Source organism: Lissotriton vulgaris, chromosome 12, assembly GCF_964263255.1.
Source record: "Lissotriton vulgaris chromosome 12, aLisVul1.2, whole genome shotgun sequence".
Lineage (NCBI taxonomy): Eukaryota > Metazoa > Chordata > Amphibia > Caudata > Salamandridae > Lissotriton > Lissotriton vulgaris.
This window is the reverse complement of record NC_141700.1, coordinates 790,762,893-790,782,804: the sequence shown is the minus strand read 5'-3', so window position 1 is coordinate 790,782,804 and position 19,912 is coordinate 790,762,893. Positions and strand designations below refer to the sequence as shown.

General features: G+C 47.3%; 1 protein-coding gene across 1 annotated transcript in view; it reads left to right on the top strand.

The window, feature by feature from the left end:
* The window catches only part of LOC147678734 (insulin receptor substrate 1-like), a 293,332-nt gene that overhangs the window by 127,915 nt on the left and 145,505 nt on the right, over nucleotides 1-19,912 (top strand). Inside the window, exon 2 of the mRNA XM_086946191.1 lies at nucleotides 4,684-7,491. Within this exon, the coding sequence (XP_086802317.1) occupies nucleotides 4,684-7,491 (2,808 nt within the window). The remainder of the gene's footprint in view (nucleotides 1-4,683; nucleotides 7,492-19,912) is intronic.

Below are 19,912 nucleotides of genomic sequence, written 5' to 3'. Positions count from 1 at the left end.
AGACCCAGCTCCACATCACCCTTCCGGAGCTGGGGGCCATTTGCTTGGGTTGAAAATCCTTCCAGTCATCCATCAAGAGAAGGCTAGTCCAGGTGCTGGCCGACTACACCACCGCTATGTGGTATGGCAACAAACAGGTTGGGGTGGAGTCACAGATTCTGTGCCAGGAGGCCTTGCGGCTCTGGAAATGGGTGAACCATCAGGGAATTTTCCTGGTGTTGAACCACCTGGCAGGATCATTGAATACCTTGATGGATGAGCTCAGCCATTGATACCTAGTGGCAGCTACTCTCGGAGGTATGCAAGGTCCCTTCTGCGAATGGGTAGAACCTTGTCGATCTGTTCACCACAACTGCGAATGTGCAGTGTTCTGTACGTTGGAGTTTCCATGACGTCTCTTGCTCAAAGACTCCTTCCACTTTGAGCAGGACTTCTGTTTGACTCTCTGATGATACCACTCCCGTCCTAGTTCTCAAGAAAATCAGGTCAGACAGGGCCCAAGTCATCTTAGTGGCTCCTGATGGGGCACGGAGAGTATAGTATCCAGTACTCCTGGAATTAAGCACGTGTTCTCCGATCAGGCTGCACCTCTGGTAGGAACCTCTGTCACAGCGACAGGGCAGGGCTCTGCACCCGGGCCTTCGCATTCTCCACCTTCATGCATGGAGATTGACCTTCGACCTCCTCCAGAGGTGGTTGATTTAATCAATTCTGTTCTCAAGCCTCTTCAACTTTAATCAGTTTCTATCGATTCTGTTCTCATGGCTCCTCAACTTTAATCAATGCCCATTGATTCCTTTCCCGCACCTCTTCAACTTGATTCACTGCCCATGATTTCCTTTCCGCATCTCTTCCACTTTTATCAGTTCCCGTCAGGACAGTTCCCATAAACCCTCCTTCTAACATTACACACATAGATTTTCTGGACCATGGATGCCATGAGGTGAATATCTACTCCTCCATACTCCTGTGTACCTGATCTGGTGATTGTCGGCCTTGGCTGGCACAGATGATACACCAGAAGTTCCTTGCCCCTGGCATTGCCACCATGCCCTTTGAGTCAATGTCTTAGACCCTCTGCTGCAACCTTGTGCCTCCGAGGAGGTCTAAATTTGAACATTATCGCGTTGGGTCGGCCTCTTGGCAGCCGATAAAAGGCTGGCAAAGACCCCTTCAAGAGACCACAGTCTAAAAGAACCTCGAAGCAACATCAGGTGGAGTCAAACTGGCCTTGTTGTCAGGTCAAAGGTTATTGTGGGAGACCCCTGCAGTGTCAGGATATGGTGGCTTGCCTACCTGACCCCAAAGAGGAACCCATCCTGTGCACCTTGCAAAGCAGGGGCTTCTTTTCTTGGTTACTGTCCAGGTCAGTGTCTTGGTCCACATGTAGCTTCCCAAGGATGTGTCTTCTGTGCACTCCGCTTCCTGCAGGCTCCTTCAGCCGCTGCCTTGGAAGGTCTAGGCCATTCTATGATCCTAGTACCATGGACTTTGATCCTCAAACCCATCCTTCGGCAGGTCAAGCTTCATGCTTCCGACTGCCCCTCTTTGACTTTCATATCTACTGTCCGCCAGCCGGTGTAGGCTTTTGGGGTTTAGCAAAAACGCTCCCTAGCACACGTGAAATATCAATGTTTCTTTTCAGTGTATCAGTTTTTCACATCCATCAATCTTGCATTCATAAATGAATCTTGTTCATAGGGTCCGGTAGATTCTTTTGAAGTTTTATTCCTGGAACTTCACAGCCAACACGTGTTTCGTCGTATTGGGAATGTAACCCACAACTTTCTCAAGGCTCATTCCTGAGTAAAGCAGTCGTATATATTATGCGGTGATAATTCCAACCCGCAATGGGTTTCTGTTGGGGACGTTCTTTAGGTAGTAAGTTAGTCGGTTGGGGTTTAGGGTCTCCCTGCTGGGTTGTTATTTAGGCATGCATTTTGCAAGATCTGCTTCTTATTCTGGTGCTCATCACCCAACTCCTCCCATGAGGCTACTTTATGACCATGCACTCTGTCCACCATACACTCGCGCTTAGAACACAATGGATACAGTCTCCACAGGGCTTTAGTGAGGCAGTAGTGTCTGGAAAGCTCTTTATAAATTGACAATACCTTACTGCGCCCGTGACCTCACCAACTTTTCCCCTTCGTTCTTGGAATGGCTCACTGAATCTGTGCAGCCTCTGATGGGGTCAAGATGGCTCAACTAGATATCTACAAAGTTTGGAGACTGCATAATCTGCAGTATTAATCTATACAAACACACGTTACTACTTTTATAAGCATTATTATTTTATTATTTGCCTGTCTATTAGACAACAGGAAGTCCTAGACCTCTCTAGTGACATCTGTCATATGATATAAACACATTAAAGATGGTGGCATCACGGTGTCACTGAGTATGGTCAGACACCGTCTATAGATGGTGCATAGTGACTCTGGCTTAGCCAAGGATCTTTCTGTGTATTCTCTGTGACTGCCTGAAGTTCAGCCAACACCTCAGAATATAACCCTCCGTTAGTCAAATAGAGCGCGCCTGTGCCCGCGCCATCACTTCTTTGTATCGCCCAACAGGCTCTGTATTGGTGTCCGAAGGCATGATGGTCTTCCAAATAAAATACATACATATTTAGTAGTCGTCAATTATTAGAATGCGACTGCCATCTTTTATGCAACGTTCATATATTGATCAGGCAGTGCTATCTGTTATATAACTTAAAATCATTGACGTTCTGCCGTATGAAGTTGTTACCGACATCCTGCTGTTTGTTCTAGAAGATGACATTTGTGACGATAGCTCTACTGAGTTACAATGCAAAGTTCTTGATGATGATTTGATATCTGTTATAGTACATCAAATCATTGACGGTGACCACTCTACTAGCGTTTGTCACACCAAGCCTTTGACAAGGACCTCTTTATCTTGTTAGAACACGATGCTAATGACGATAAACTGACATCTGCTTTGTAATGTTGAATCGTTAACCATGACCACTCTCTTAAATCATTGACGATGACCACTCCACTGTATCACAACTTAATGCTCTTGATGAGGACTTGACGTCTGTAGGGGAATTTTGAATCACTGAAGATGACCACTCCGCTGTATTACAACTTAATATTCTTGGTGCGGACTTGACGTCTGTTGTGTAATTTTGAATCATTTACGATGACCACTCCGCTGTATTACAACTTAATGTTCTTGATGCGGACTTGACGTCTGTCGTGTAATATTGAATCGTTTACGATGACCACTCCGCTGTATTACAACTTAATGTTCTTGATGCGGACTTGACGTCTGTCGTGTAATATTGAATCGTTTACGATGACCACTCCGCTGTATTACAACTTAATGTTCTTGATGCGGACTTGACGTCTGTCGTGTAATATTGAATCGTTGACGATGACCACTCCGCTGTATTACAACTTAATGTTCTCAATGCGGACTTGATGTCTGTCGTGTAATTTTGAATCACTGAAGATGACCACTCCGCTGCATCACAACTTAATGTTCTTGATGCAGACTTGACGTCTGTCATGTAATTTTGAATCACTGACGATGACCACTCCGCTGTATTGCAACTTAATGTTCTTGGCGCGGACTTGATGTCTGTCTTGTAATTTTGAATCGTTTACGATGACCACTCCGCTGTATTACAACATTATGCTCTTGATGAGGACTAGACTAGCTGGAATGCTCTGCCAAAGGAACTACGCCTGGAGCTCTCTGAGCCCAGATTCAGGAAGCAACTTAAAACATAACTGTACACCCGGTAGGAAGCGTCCGCTGCCGGTTGGGGTAACTCTGCCACCACCACTCACCATAGCGCGGGGACACGCCGGTGCGCGTAACCGGGCGCTTTATAACTTTCCATTATTATTATTATAGACGTCTGTTGTGTAATTTTGAATCGTTGACGATGACCACTCCGCTGTATTACAACTCAATGTTCTTGATGAGGACTTGACGTCTGTCGTGTCATTTTGAATCGTTGACGATGACCTCTCTGCTCTATTACAACTCAATGTTCTTGATGAGGACTTGACGCCTGTTGTGTAATATTGAATCATTGACGATGACCACTCTATTGCTGTTTGTTACATCAAGTCATTGGCGATGAGCGCCTTTATTGTGATGGAACATGAAGTTATTAATGATGAACTGGCATCTATTTTTAAAATGTTATATCCCTGAAGATGACCACGCTGTGGTCAATTGTTATGGAGCAGTAAATACTGAGAATGACCACCCTATTGCCATGCGTTTGATAATGTAAAATCTTTAATGATGTGATATAACATGAAATAGTTGTTGTTCTACAACATGTGAGGGCATCGACTGCTCTGTTGGCCTCTGTTACACAACCTCAAATCATTGACGATAACCCTCTAACTTAACATGGCGTTGTTGACGATGACCTGCCGTGTGTTGTGTAGTACAAAATAAGCAACGAGGACCACTCTATTGTAGTTGGTTTTATAACAATAAATCATTAACTGGATCACTGGTATTGCCATATGTACATTAACTTGTAAAGTAATTGCTTAGACCCACTGTATCTCACAGTCACACAACTTAAAAGTATTTTAAGTTGATTACCTATTGCCTTCTGTTATATAAGATGAATTTATTGAGAATGAGTATTCTAACATTCCCTCCCTTTTCTCTCTCTTTCTTCAGGAAAAGCTCCCGCTGAGAAAGGGGATGATGACATCGCCCCCCCAGGGCCGGCCTTTAAAGAAGTTTGGCAAGTCAGTCTCCGCCCAAAGGGTCTGGGGCAAGCCAAGAACCTTGTTGGGATCTACCGGCTTTGTCTGACTGAGAAGACCATCAACTTTGTGAAGCTGAGCTCCGACGCGGCTGCTGTGGTTCTTCAACTTATGAACGTGCGTCGGTGTGGTCACTCTGAGAATTACTTCTTCATTGAGGTTGGGCGGTCGGCGGTGACCGGTGCTGGGGAGTTCTGGATGCAGGTGGAGGACTCCGTGGTAGCACAGAACATGCACGAGACCATCTTGGAAGCCATGAAGGCGATGAGCGAGGCTTTCAGGCTAAGAAGCAAGAGCCAGTCTCTCCCCTCCAACCCTATCTCTGTCCCTACCAGGCGCCACCACCCCAACCCACCGCCGAGCCAAGTGGGGTTTTCGCGGCGGTCGCGAGGGGACGTGGCAGCCAGCACCTCCCCGGCGATGAAACACAATTTCCAGAGAGTTCGCACCGCCAGTGATGGGAATGGTTCAGCTTCAAGACCAACGTCAGAAGATGGGAGTCCCATCAGCACCACGCCGACCATGCGGGTGAAGTCGCAGAAGACCTCTGGTGCGAACAAGCCAAGCAACCCCCCTGTAAGTCACACTAAGCCCACCCCAGTGCCTTCAGCTCGCCCAACTTCTCTCCCCAGCCCGGTCAGCCTGTCCTCTAGCAGCACGAGCGGTCATGGTTCAGAATGCGTTTACACACACACTTTGGTCAATTCCATTTCTGAATCACCCAGTGACTATGGGTTTATCTCCTCTGACGAGTGCGGCTCCAGCCCAGGAGACCTGAGGACCTCTTATGACCCTCTGAATTTCCTGCCCCCCTCCCTAGATGACAGTAATCTGAACTACATAAGCATGGGAAAGCAGGGTCTGCAGTCTCAGGAGGGGCAGAGCCAGAGGAAAGCACCCAAGTGGAGTTCCAACAAGGAATGCGAGCCAGACCGGAGTTTGAACAAGAGAGCCTCTTTACCCCCAATGTCCCTGGGAAGGGTGACCCCAAAGGCACCAAGAAAAAAGGAAGGCGAGGAATATACCATGATGACCCGCACAGCAAGCCGAGAATCCGTCACTGCCTCTACCAGAGCACATTCATCCTCCTACCCGAATGGGCATGATCTCGGTCACGGCGAGCCGCTGAGGGACAACGGGAAGACGGGAGTGGGTCTCACGGACAATGGTTACATGGCCATGCTGCCTGGAGGACATCATGGAAGCCAGAGCAAGAGCGACGACTACATGCCAATGACCCCCAACAGTGTGTCACCACCTCAGCAGATCGCCCGTACGGAGATCGGTGGCTATATGGTCATGTCCCCAAATGGAAGCTGCTCCCCGGACAACTCTGCTTACCGCCAGAGCTGGATGCACGGCGAGAAGTTTTCTGTGGACAGTAACGACAGCAAAATGTCAGTCAGTGAATACATGAACATGTCCCCCCTGAGCTGCTCCGCCTCTAGCACGCCGCCGGACACCAGTCCTCACCTGGGGGACGACGCCCCCAAGATGATCTACTCCTACTATTCCCTGCCGCGGTCCTACAAGCATGCTGCAGGGGCCACCGTCCGACCATTCACCAACCGCGTGGGCTCCTCCATGTGCCACTCCTGCTCCTCGTCGACCAGCAGTGACAGCCTAGAAGACCCTGAGCACGTGCTGCTGACCTTCGGCCCACCAAAGATGGCGAACACAGCCCCACTGAAGCGGGTCAAGGTCCGTCCAAACGTCAACCTCTTCATTGACGTCTCAAAAGCCAACACCCTCCCGAAGGTGCGCGAGAACCCTGCTCTGCCGCCGGCCCCCAAGAGCCCTGGGGAGTATGTGAGTATCGAATTCAGAACCGGATCTGCTCGGCCGCTCCCCAGGCCGACTTCCTGTATGGGCGGGTTCCATAACTTGCCCTCTCTTCCGTTAGCTTCGGAGTACATGAATATGGAGTTGGACCCGCCTGCTGGCTTTTCCCGCCATCCTGCCACGCCTCTGGGTGTCAGTGAGCCCAAGAGGAAACCATGTGGGGTTACACCCAAGGAATGCTTGAATGTAAAAGGGGCTGCGGCATGTCCTACATTGATCGACTCACCGACTTTCAGTGACTATACGGAGATGGCCTTTAGTACGGGTGCAGAGACACCCAAGTCCTCCTCACCTGTGGAGCAGGAGACCACCCTCCGGCAGAGCGACCCAATGGAGCACATTGCTGACATTGGCACCTTTTCTGTCCAGAAGCTTAGCCCCAACCCCAACCAAGGTGCCAAACTGATCCGGGTCGACCCACAGGGGCGCCGCCGCCACTGCTCCGAGACATTCCTCTCTGTACCCACCACCATTGCCTCCCTCTCTGTGCCATTCTCCGACCACGCCAAGCGCCATAGCTCTGCTTCTTTTGAGAACGTCTGGACCAAAGGGGAGGTGGGTGCTGGTACGGCTGCCAACACTGCAACTGCCAATGGAGCCATGGCGGCTGTGCCAGACGACCACCCAGGGAGCCTCCCGCGACAACCATCAGGAGGATTTGAAAGTGGTCTGAACTACATAGATTTGGACTTGGCCAAAGAGGGTGGCCAGGAAGGGATGTCCATGCAGCCGAAACCTTTTTCCCAGAGCGCCGGTAGTGGTTCTGGCGTAGCTGGTAGCACTGGCAGCAGCATCGCCAGTCTGAACACTTATGCCAGCATTGACTTTCACAAGTCTGAGGAACTGCGAAGCCATAAGACGTCCAAGGATGGAACAGGTGAGATGCTGATTGTGAATAGATTCCGTCACCCTTGTTGTGCATTCTGTTCAGCCATCTTGGCAATATGGATACATGATAAAAATTGAAAAATATATTTCCTCGTGTGTGTGTGTGTGTGTGTATATGTATATGTATATGTATGTATGTGTGCGTGTGTGTGTGTGTGTATATATATATATATATATATATATATATATATATATATATATATATATAAAGGAAAATCGCTCCGGAAAGAAGAGATCAGAGGCCTGAGAGGATTCCATGGGATTTATCAAGAAATAGGGAGGAAGACTGATCGTTTGATCAACGGACACCAATTACCACTCAGGGTGGTGGAAGGTCCAGTAACAGCTTGTGTCCGTATCTGGTACAAGGAATGCAAGAGGGGGATTGCTGTACTGTTCCTATGTGGAAGCGAGGGAGGTTTAGCTGGCATGACCAAAGGTGTAAAAGTGGCACCTTGGGGCATCCATTGTGTTGGATGTATTTGCCTCACACACCCCGAGGGATGTCATGCTTCATCATCGGCGTTTGCTCCTCGTCGGGGAGGCGGTGCAATCCCCGACGGGCTCACCTCAAGAGGGGCTCTTTGGCGGAGATCTTTTATCCAACAGCCTTATGGTGAAGTGGGGGTGTGTGGGCAAGAAGGTGTATGGTGATAAGCTGAGAGCTAAAATGTAACTGGGGGTACCGGAATTTACTTTATTCTGGGGGTCCCCTAGCTACAATTAAAACGTGGAACTAGCTTACTAGGTGTCAACACAATTAGGTTGAGTGACGCTGGTAAAGACTAGAGGTCATAAGTGGTCGACATGTTTCTCGCAGTGGGACAAGTTCTTCAGGACCATATAACAAGTGAAAGGAGTGTCAAAAGAGGGAACATGCTCATGTCATGTATGTAATGTGTGTTACCTCTGTGGAGTATCCTATGCCATTAGGTTGGGGACTACATGCCACATGAGGGTCGGCGGGAAGAGATATCAGGGAGGGCCCTTAGGTGAGGCTCATCCTGCCTGTATCCAGGTTATGTGACCTACTCGAGCTCGGCGGGGACGGGCACTTGTTATATGGTCCTGAAGAATCGCGGGTAACTTGTCCCACTGCGAGAAACATGTCGACCACTTATGACCTCTAGTCTTTACCAGCGTCACTCAACCTAATTGTGTTGACACCTAGTAAGCTAGTTCCACGTTTTAATTGTAGCTAGGGGACCCCCAGAATAAAGTAAATTCCGGTACCCCCAGTTACATTTTAGCTCTCAGCTTATCACCATACACCTTCTTGCCCACACACCCCCACTTCACCATAAGGCTGTTGGATAAAAGATCTCCGCCAAAGAGCCCCTCTTGAGGTGAGCCCGTCGGGGATTGCACCGCCTCCCCGACGAGGAGCAAACGCCGATGATGAAGCATGACATCCCTCGGGGTGTGTGAGGCAAATACATCCAACACAATGGATGCCCCAAGGTGCCACTTTTACACCTTTGGTCATGCCAGCTAAACCTCCCTCGCTTCCACATAGGAACAGTACAGCAATCCCCCTCTTGCATTCCTTGTAACAGGATTCCATGGGAAACAGAGTGTTTATTCCAGCAAAAAGTGGCGGTGAATGCATTTCGGCAAAAAACACAGTTGATGGACAGAATGCAGAACAATGTCTTACATTCACCCCAGTACAAAGATCTTGGCCTAAATCCATTGTTTTTTTGCACTCCACACCACCCTAGGTCAGACACTGGCTTTATGCAAATCAGCCTTGACCCTGTGCCTCATGGGAACAGTCCAGCCCGAACTACCAAGCCATGTCTTTCCTAGACCGGAATCAAGCATCCAAGGACCGGTTTCTGGCTATCAGCCTTCTTCAGCCTGGATAGCTTGACTTCAGTGGTGTGGAGAGCCTGGGACTCACGTCTGAGCATACCCAGCCCACTCGGGTGAAAATTGAAAAAACACAGTTGATGGACAGAATGCAGAATGCAGAACAATGTCTTACATTCACCCCAGTACAAAGATCTGGGCCTAAATCCATCGTTTTTTTGCACTCCACACCACCCTAGGTCAGACACTGGCTATATGCAAATCAGCCTTGACCCTGTGCCTCATGGGAACAGTCCAGCCCGAACTACCAAGCCATGTCTTTCCTAGACCGGAATCAATCATCCAAGGACCGGTTTCTGGATATCAGCCTTCTTCAGCCTGGATAGCTTGACTCCAGTGGTGTGGATGTATGACATTGTTCTGCATTCTGTCCATCAACTGTGGTTTTTGCGAATGCATTTCGGCTACATGCCTTCTTCAGCGCCCAACACTTTAATGAGTCACTCATTCCGGTATCCCACTCCTGCTCCTCTTGAGGTCGAGTTCAACAGGCTCCTCCCCCTAGCTGATATTGCTCACCTGTTGCGTGTTCGCTATCAATGAGCAGACCTTCGAACTCCCAGAATGCACAATGTGGTTGCAACTGGGTCGGCGTTGTGGGGGAGCAAGTATCTATGCCAGCGAGCTTGTTGGTCTGTTGCAGGTCGTGGCGGATGAGTCCCCAAGTAATGCCGAAGTCCACACACAGCTCCCTTGGGTCCTTTCGTACTGCTGCAGCCTGTCCCATCACGTAAGTGAGTGAGCAGGGACAGCCATGTACGCCATAACGCCCAACTGGTGGTAAAATACCTCCAACTGCTTTTGCTGTCCTGACGGTATTGGCGGACACCGGACTTCTCGGTACCCCGAATTTCAAAGTTGCTGCATAGCAGCATGATGCCAGTAACAGTTCGGGTCACTTTGCGCAGCAGGGCCATCTGTACTGCACCTCTGGCCTCTGGCCGGTATATACTTTCAACCGTGCTTCAGCAGCAGTAGGCAGCTCCCGCCCTGTCGCAAAAAACTCTTTAAAGTTAGTGCTTAATATTTATTCCTCTGTAGCAGAATTATGCCACATGACGTTTCGGCTCCGTGGAGCCTTGCTCAAATGACAACGTTCATCTGTAACATGCTCAAATTTAAAGTGACAGTGCCCATTTCGTATGTACCACGTGACGGTGACGAGAATAGAAATAGAAGACATAATGACCGAATACAATTGCATGGTAACCCATTGTACTATAGCAAAAAAGAATGCATGGATCGTACCCATCCATTAATACTCATGTCTGGTTCCACATTTCAACATTATAGCTGTAAAATACCCGTTTACTTGTTGGCTAATCAAATGATGTAATATGAGACATCTGTTTGTTAATAGTTACAACCGCTCGTAATGCAAAGAATATAGTAATTCAAACATTAAAAATTTCCGAACTTCAATAATTCATATATTTACAAGTTCAAACAGTAATGGCTCATTAAATATCGGATGTTATCCATTGATAAAGTGCATAAACGTGCAGAATTGTGCAAATACGCAATGTAAACAATGTACCTCTGTCATCAAGACACTTATGAGTGCATGTCATACATGTCTAATACTTTTGCTCCGTTCAGCTGATAGCCATCCTACCTTTGCCAATTAGAGGGCTAAATATTGATAAAACAATGTCATTTTAAAATATATACCTTCTGATGTGCAAAATTGCAAAATAGTGCAAAATAGCAAATCTTGTGCAAATGTATGGCTTGCCTCCAGTTGCAGATAGATTCGATGTATCATACATCTGAATCAGATACAATAGATGACTACGGTTGACCAATTTTATCTCGGGTTGATATAACATGCAGATATGTCTCTATTAAAACATCACTACGAAAGCAGATAAATAGTAACAACTTATATCACATCTTTATGCTCTATTGGGTCCCGTCTTCTAAAACCAAAATTGGACAAAAAAAAAAAAACCAATAAGAACTGTGCCGGACACCAAGTGAAAAATGTGTAAATGAGGTTATAAGTGTAGTCCATCTCATGAGCATACACCTAAAAACCGGATGTATGACGGTACAACACGTGCCGTTTCAAGCGTGCCTTTACAACACGTCTTTAACAACGCAAGTCGTTACAACGACTTGCGTTGTTGGGCTCGGATAGTAAATAGTATAATTTACGATTCTAACACCAGTCCCCGTGGATAGTAGGGAAGGTGTTGGAATAGAAAATATACTATTCTTTATCCTTTAGCACCCTCCAGCGCAAGTCGTGGTTACGACTAGTGTTGTAAAGGACGCGTCGTAAAAGCACTGCTGGGTAACATCCGCGTTGAAAAGGATGTTCCCCCTAAAAAACAAGCCCAAAAATATGCTAATGTTTAAAAACAGTACATTTCCATTTTCATTTTCTAGCAGCAACTGTATATGATTCCTACTTTGAGGAGAATATGATGACTCCCTGAATATATACATTACATACATTCTGAAAAATGTGTCAGGGGAGTCACTGGAGTCCTCCAGATAAAGCAATATTAAACCATCGTTATTATATATGAACTGATATTATCCCCAGCCGGGGACAATCGATACCACCACGAGGGTGAGTCAGTAATAGAATAACAGGTGGCGTGAATACTAAGGGATAAAGGCAGTAGTATAGTAAGATACCTAATCTGGATGCCTCACGGATACTAGAGCTTGTGTAGTGCCCAGCTACTGCTTGGAGGTACTGAAGATTTATATATATATATATATATATATATATATATATATATATATATATATGTATATATAAAATGTAACCGCTCCATCCACATTCGCAGGGTTAATAATATATTTATTGAAAGCAATTCTTCCAGACGCGTTTCGGCTTGGTGTCTTTCTCAGTGTTCGAGCTGCTGTAACATGGTATTGGGTGTCTAATTGGCTTATATTTCATATCCTCAATCCTCATTGGTGGAATCACAGCCGATAGGAGGGCTGCAATATATGTATATATGTGTGTGAATATATTTGTATATGTACACACATTCTATGGTATCTGGGCGCTCTATTCCTTTGGTATAAAGAGCCCCCTCTCCTTGTTTCAAGGTATGTACACACACACACATAAATGTATATGTGTGTATATACACACACCTATTTATATATGCAAATATATTATCTCTCCATATATGTATGCATATACACACACACAGACATACATATATACATACACGCACACACGCACACACTCACACACACACACTCACCCACGCACGCACACACACACACTCACACACGCACACACACTCACACACACACATACACACACACGAAGGTCCGTTATGGTTCAGCGAACACAAAACCGAAAAAGCCCTGTATCGCGTCAATTACGATGTGCAATACACAATGTACCCAGAAGTCATGTTTTTTGTGCGAGTTCTTGTTTGCATGGCCGTTGTGCAAGTTAAAGGTGTTGCTCTTTTTCATAACTTGCAAATGTCAGTGTTTTTTGAAGTGTATATAAGGCGGAGTGTGCGGTTTATTATCATAGTTAAATGTGGGGAGGGAACATGACTCATGAGGTCCTGCCTCCCTCAGCAATAAGTAGCATATTAAACTCTGCAAATATGTCAAGCTGTATTTATGCACAAAATATTTAAAGCTACTTAAATAGAACCAGACCAGAAGGGCTTACATCTATGCAGCGAGATAAAGCATCTTTAAATAGTACTTGTCAACAAGGTCCCAGTTTTCCCTCCATAAAGTGACATCACAAACTTGGAAGTCAATTTGAGTTCTCGCTCTCAGCACTATAAATGTCAGACCTTGTCGGAAGGGCTGGAACCTGAACTATGAATGTGACTACCTTCAGGGCTCTGTTCTGTGTTGGTCGTCTTTTGAGCGGCACAAGGCTTCAGGAAGCCATCCCACCAGGGGGCGGGGGGTCTCTTACAGACCACTCCAGTTGATGGGAGAAAGGAATTTGGACCTCGTTGCGTTGCTCCCCCACTTTTGTAAACCACGAGGCTATTCTAGTGAGGCTTTGGTGTTTCTTTACTTGTTTTACATTTACTCAGACTTAAAAAAAATATATACTATTGTCTGGTCTCATGTTGCCCTTGATGTCTTAGGTCGCGTAACATCACTTTCTATGATGTCATCAAATATGCAAATCAGCTCTCACTCATGGGGACTTTTAAACCATGAAATCTCTGTAGGTACAACTTTGCGTCACAACCCTCCTAAGCCTACGGTAATATTGTCCCGAGAATTGGGGAGGGGGACAAGTAGTATAAAATTGTTGTTACGTTCTTCTTCAAAATCTTCTCTTTAGTCCGACATCTGGTTTGCTTCAGTTTCAAATTTCATTCTTTTCTGGCTCTAACACTCCTGAGTTTGCTACTTTTGCTCCTGCATTTACCACCTGCGTAAATAGCCCCATCCTCTTTCGGCCTCTTGCTGTTCAGTTCTGTTTTCAGGGTGCTATCTAACTCCTTTCATGCGCGGCGATGTCTGCCTCAATCTTGCTGCTAACGTCTTGCATGTTCTCACCCTAACCTGGAACTTTTGCAATTTTTTAGTCATCTCTTGAAAATAAATTGCAGTGTTGTTTTCTGCTTTCATATGGTGTCTGTTTCAGTTTTGGACATTTTCCCTCCACATATCCACCCTCCAATGTTGTGTTTTTCATCAATCGTTCTTCTGATCAGTGAATGCACTGTCCGCTGCAGCCTTGTTTGTGTGTTTTGGCAAATCTTAACGCTCCCTGTTCGCAGTCTGTAACTGGGGTGAATGCCTGTGAGGGTTCTTTGACATGCTCAGGTATGATGTTTCCATAGTACAGAATAGCATAGCAGGGTACCACTCTTTCTCCTCCTGGGATGAAGCTGAGCATTCCTATCTTTGTCTTACATGCCCTGTTTTTTAGTTCTTCAGCTCTGTATGGCAGTGTTTTCCTTTCTTCAGTAAAGGTTTACAAGGTGGCCTTTTCACAGTCTCGCTTGGCCCTTCTGTTACCTCTTTATCCCTGCTGTCCTGCCCTCCTGTGCCATTGCTCACAGGCTGTCAATCTCCTTTTCAGTATCCGATGTTAATATTGAGCCTTGGCGTGGATTGGCCATGGTCACTTACCTTTGTTTCCATCCTTGTTGAGGCCTTTGTCGAAGTCCATCAGCTAAGTTGGAGATAGTGGCCCGAGGACCTCCTTGCTCCGGGTTGGCTACTTGTGCCTGTTCGGCCTCCATACGACATTGTGCTCCTGTGCCCTCTCACCCACAGATCCCGTTGGATCGTCCGCCTCAAATGCCACCATCAGGATACACGAAAAAAGTCATCGCAATAGGGGTCTGTATCAACTAGTAAAGTTAAATCACCCACATTTTTCTCTGCATACCGAAAAATTGTTTTTCTTTCTACCAGGAGCTGACACCAGAAACTTCTGCATCCACTCCATTTCCTTAGCACAGGACGCACCCACCTCCATTGCTGCGTGGTCACACTCACTCGCTTTTTTTTTAGCTTTTCATACAGCTATTGAAAACTCATTGCCGTCTCACCATACAGGAATGTTTTTGGAATCCCTTTGAAGACATAAGCTGAAAAAATGCACTCCCAAAAATTCCCAATATATCTTCTAAAATAGAAATGTTTATCTAAACAAAATCAACCTTTTTACATTCCTTTATCAAGCCAGTCTCTTCATACGGACTGTCAGGCTGAGTTATTTTACTGTCTCTGCTCCGGCCCTCACCTTGCGGAGGGAGGACTCCTTGAAGGTGAATTTTGGTGGTTGTTGACATTTTCCTACAGGGATATATGGCAGGCGATGTTTTGGGATCTATTTTTTTCACATGCTCCCCTCAATTGTGTCCATTTTAGGAGTATACATCTGAATACGGTGTAGAGTTCTGAAGATCCCTTGGGTCACGTTCTGAAGCCTACAACCGGAGCATTTTACCTAGATCTGAAGGCGTCATGTGGAGAATTGTCGCGTTCTGGGACGACATCTTAAATGTGCTGTCCAGTTGTGTTGTTTACCTGAAATAAGGTGTAGAAGCCTAGATATTCCTTGGTGACCCTTGTGTATCGTTGTGAAGGCTGCAACCGGAGCATTTTGTCGAGACCTGGAGGCGTCCTATGGAGTATTGTAGAGTTCTGGAGGCCACATCTTGAAAAAGCAAGGCGAAACTTGAATGATTCTGGCGTAATTCGTGAAATCTCATTTCACTTGCTACGCAAAATTCCTGACATTACGCCATTATGCCATGTTGCGTAATTATACTTTTTATGTGGCGAAATGTACCGCACAAACAAAGAAATAACTCGAGTGGCCAGAACGAGAGTTGCTCTTGCTGACGTCATTTGTGTTTTTCGCGCTATTTCCTGCAGCAAAATGTGTCCTCGTGTCAAAAATGAACGAGGACGCATTTCACGCTCAAATCCTTCTCAAAGTGCTGGATTTGCACCGTGAATAATTTTGTGTAATTTTCCTGCAGATTAGAAAGAGGCATGAGGCCACGCGGAGACCGGGGGCCGGAGCATGTGCTTGGCGTGACACACAAGGCTCAAACCCTGCACCCACAAAGGAGGTGGTGTGTTCTGCAGAGAGGAGGAGGCGAGCAGGGTCTGTCTGCCTTGAATGTTCTTCTACAAAAACATTTCTCTGAGACCAGGAACTAGTTTATCGAGTTACACCACTGCCCTTCACCCACACACCTACTGTTCTGTCGGGTAGGTGAAGTGTCAGAGCCTGCTATGCTCACTGCGGGTTCACCACCACCCTCCACTCTCAGGTGAAGTGTCAGAGCCTGCTGTGCTCACTGCGGGTTCACCACCACCCTCAGCACACCTACTGTTCTGTCGGGTAGGTGAAGTGTCAGACCCAGCTGTGCTCACTGCGGCTTTGGTGAACGTGTCCAGGGTGTTTATGTGGGGAGAGTGTTGTGTAAGAGTTAAAGGACGCATGTCACTGTCCAGTTGTGGGAAAATCACGACCATGCTTATAAGTTTCCGTGAGATTTTCACTACATTCATCCCTTCCATAGACGCAGAATTGGAGGTTGGTATCGGCATCCTGCAGCGGTTATGCCCCTTTTCTTGGGGGCACTGTCAGGTGTGTCATGGGTGATTGGAAGCCAGTGCTGTGAGGCCGGACATTAGCCGAATGAATGGTGGATCGTAGTTTTCTGCGTAAGTGTCGTAGAAAGAAGGCATGGTTCGCTTTCGGCCAATGGTGAGGCCTGGTGATTTCGGGCCGCTGAGGGTGGGAGGCCTGAGGCCTCTTTCGGATGGGAGGTCTTTGTTTTCGGAACTTTTTGAAGAGGAATTCTGTTTTACTCGGTTTCCTTTCATGCAGCAGGGGGCACTCATTCAGTGGATCAGTTTATCAAGAGCATTGCCAGGGTATCCAAGTCTGGTGGGGTGACATTCTTGGGTAGGAGTAGGGGTTAGATAGTGATGGATGGGGGGGCGGGTCCCCTTTCCTCGATTCTGGGGCCGAGTGGTAACATGTAGACATTGAAATGGAGAGGATAAGGTTGGACATTGAGAGACGACATATCTAGGAGGACCTCAGAGTAGCGGTCAGTGTGACCGGTGACCTGGAAGCCGGACGGACGTAAACCCTTACAGGGCTTTATCTTCTGTCCCCATCCAGCAGAAAGGAGCCGTCAGCAACGTTTGTGGCTTTGTTGAATCAAATGGCATGGATCAGCTGAGCCCTGGGTGGGACTTACGTTCCCTCAGTCTATGAGTGAGTATCTGCCCGCTCTGGGGCCGTTTCTGGGCTCCTTCTGGGGCGGAATCCAGGTCAGAAAGCGTGGTTGTATCAAGACCACTTTCTGTAAGAGCTTTTGGGGTGAAGGGCTGTTCTGTTGCAGAGGGGTCTTAATTTCCAAACGTCAGTAGGGCCTACATTAGGTTTATTCAGTGGGGTGTAGCCAGTGAGATTTCAGTGAAGTTGACATATACCTCATCTGCTCGACGGTGCAGCAAGTCTTGCTGATCCTGAGTTTATTTCAGGCATGGGCGTAGTTAGCGGAGTTTTGCTTTGCGGTACTCTGCGAAGTAACAAAAAAACTCTGCGATGTTTAGTGAGAGGTGGAGTGCAGTGTGAACTGCAGTTTGTGCTGGTATTCCTGCTGCTCGGGTAGAACTTTTACGGGCTCGCAAATTTAACGTTCACGATCGCAAACTTACAGTTCGCAATCGCGAGCAGGGAAAACCCCTGCTGTCCATCGCGGAGCAGAGTTTTCTGTACTCCGCGAGCTCTGCGTAGTGCAGAATACTCCACAAACTCTGCAAATGGAGCAAAGTTCACCGCCCAGGCCTAGTTTATTTGGGATCCGCTGATGACGTCACGGAGGCCCGAGGTCTCTGCTCTTGTTGGTATTGTGTTGGCATTAGGGTGGATTTTCAAGCCCCTGCCGAGTCGTTGAAGCCTTCCAGTGGAAAGGGAAGGGTGCGCCTCTGCTGGTCACACTTGACTGGGACATGTTGTGGGTGTTTGACTGTCATGGCCAGAGTATCGCAGTTCCCGTGTCACGTGTGGTGGTGCACAGAGGAGTGAGGGATGGGACGCTGAGGCTTCTGTAGCATCGCGTGCGTGGTCGGAAGGGTGTGTTGGCTGCAAGTGCAGACTGTGTGGGAAGTGTTTTGTTTTTTTGTGCGCAGCAAGTCATGTTGACGTTTTATATGATCCCAGGATGCTTGTTTCCGGTCCAGGGAGGACCTGGCCTGGCAGTTCGGTCTGGACTGTTCCCATTGGGCACAGGGTCAAGACTGATTTGCATATGGCTGACTCCAAACTGGAATGGCGTGGTGAGCAAAAAAACAATGGCTTTAGGCCCAGATCTCTGTACTGGCGTGAGTGTTTGACAATGTTCAGCATTCCATCCATCATCTGTTCTTTTTGAAGTTTTAGCTGAGCCCTGCCTGCTCGGGACTGGCAAGGTGCATGCTGGGAGCTCTGCAGCGGGTCCTGAGCTGGGACCCGCGGTTGCAGTGTTTTCCCAGGAGCACTGCAAGGCACACTAGGGCTGCAGGGGACTGGCTGTTTTTACGTGGCTCACTGCTGATGGCATGGGAGTGGCTTGCGGTTGCTGTTTTTTAAAGTCAGTAGAGTTGGCACTGCCAGTCCAGAGAGGCTTGAGTCGCTGGGATCCTGCTGCGGGGTGCACGTGGAGGGAGGGCTGGGTACCCTGCCTTTCCGCTCCCTCTTCAAACCTCTCTCCTTCCTTGGCACAGATGCCTAAAAAACAACCCGCTTCTAAAGCACGCGCCACAAATTACATCAGCTACATCTTGAGAAATCGTTGCAACAGTCACTCATTACATTTTGTGTATTTATTTTTTTCCACAACTTGGCACTGAAGAGATCCGAGCAAGTGAGATGCCAGATTCATTAGGACTGGAAGCAAACAAAGCAGGGAGTCGTTTTTTTGTTCAGTTGGCTGTAGGTTGGCAGTTCGTGGGAGGCTGGCAGTCGAGCAGTTTGCTTGGGAACATTGTTTTTCCAAGAGTTGTTTGATCTTTGGAGCTCCTTCAGCTGCTAACCCAGTGGCCCTTAATGTTTCGGCGAGGACAGGGCGTGACCAGCGCTTGAAATGGAAAATTAGAAGTGCAGGTACTCTGTACCAGACTACCTGCTTGTTTCTGAGAAGTGCCGGTACTCCCCAATTAAAAGTATAGCATTTCTCTTGAGAAGTGCCGGTACTCTCCCTCTCAAAATATAAAAGTGCCAGTACTCCGTACCGGACAGTACTGGCCCATTTAAAGCACTGGGCGTGACGGAAGGGTATGCAGTTCAATGCACAGTGCAAACAAGCACTAGCAAAGCCAATAGGTCTCAAGATCGACTAAAGCCACCTCATAGTCCAGATCCCGAGGGTGTAAGTGGTGCTCTACATGTGCCAACCTGTGGGGAGTAAAGATAGTACTTCTTGTTTAAATGAATCTGGCCTGGTCTTCATGAACCAACACTGACCTGACCCGCGTCAGTCAATGAGACAATCACTTACTAAGGAGCTTAGCGTCTGTGTTGACCATCGAAAGAAGGCTGTCTGACCCCATTTCCTCATTTATCTAATTCCTGATTTATCTCAGAATGGCCTTTAACTGGTGTGTTCCGATGAGGCCTCTGAGATCAGCTGGACGATGTAAGGTGGTTGTCCCTGGGGACAGGAAAGCCAGGTGAGGGATTCGGGATGCCACAGTGGCGGCTTCCAGGCTGTGGAACTCCTTCCCGGAACACATCAGGAGTTTAAACTTGTACCTGATCTTTCGTAAGTAGATGAAAACGTGGTTATTTTCGTTCTAGTCCTCCCTCAGAGTTGTCGAGGTTTTCTCCGCTTTGGGTCCTCACCTCTCACACAGTGTCCTCCGGTTTACCGCTTTGATGCCTTCGGGTTTAACGCGCTTTTGAAATGATACAAATACTCACGGTCTCTCCCCAGCTTGGTTATCATCGCAACCAATGTAGACATTCACCATGCAACATGGACGACCATCCAGCGTGCCACCGACCATGAGCTAAGGACCCTCTGGGTCCCATCGTACATCTGTAGACACAAACGGGA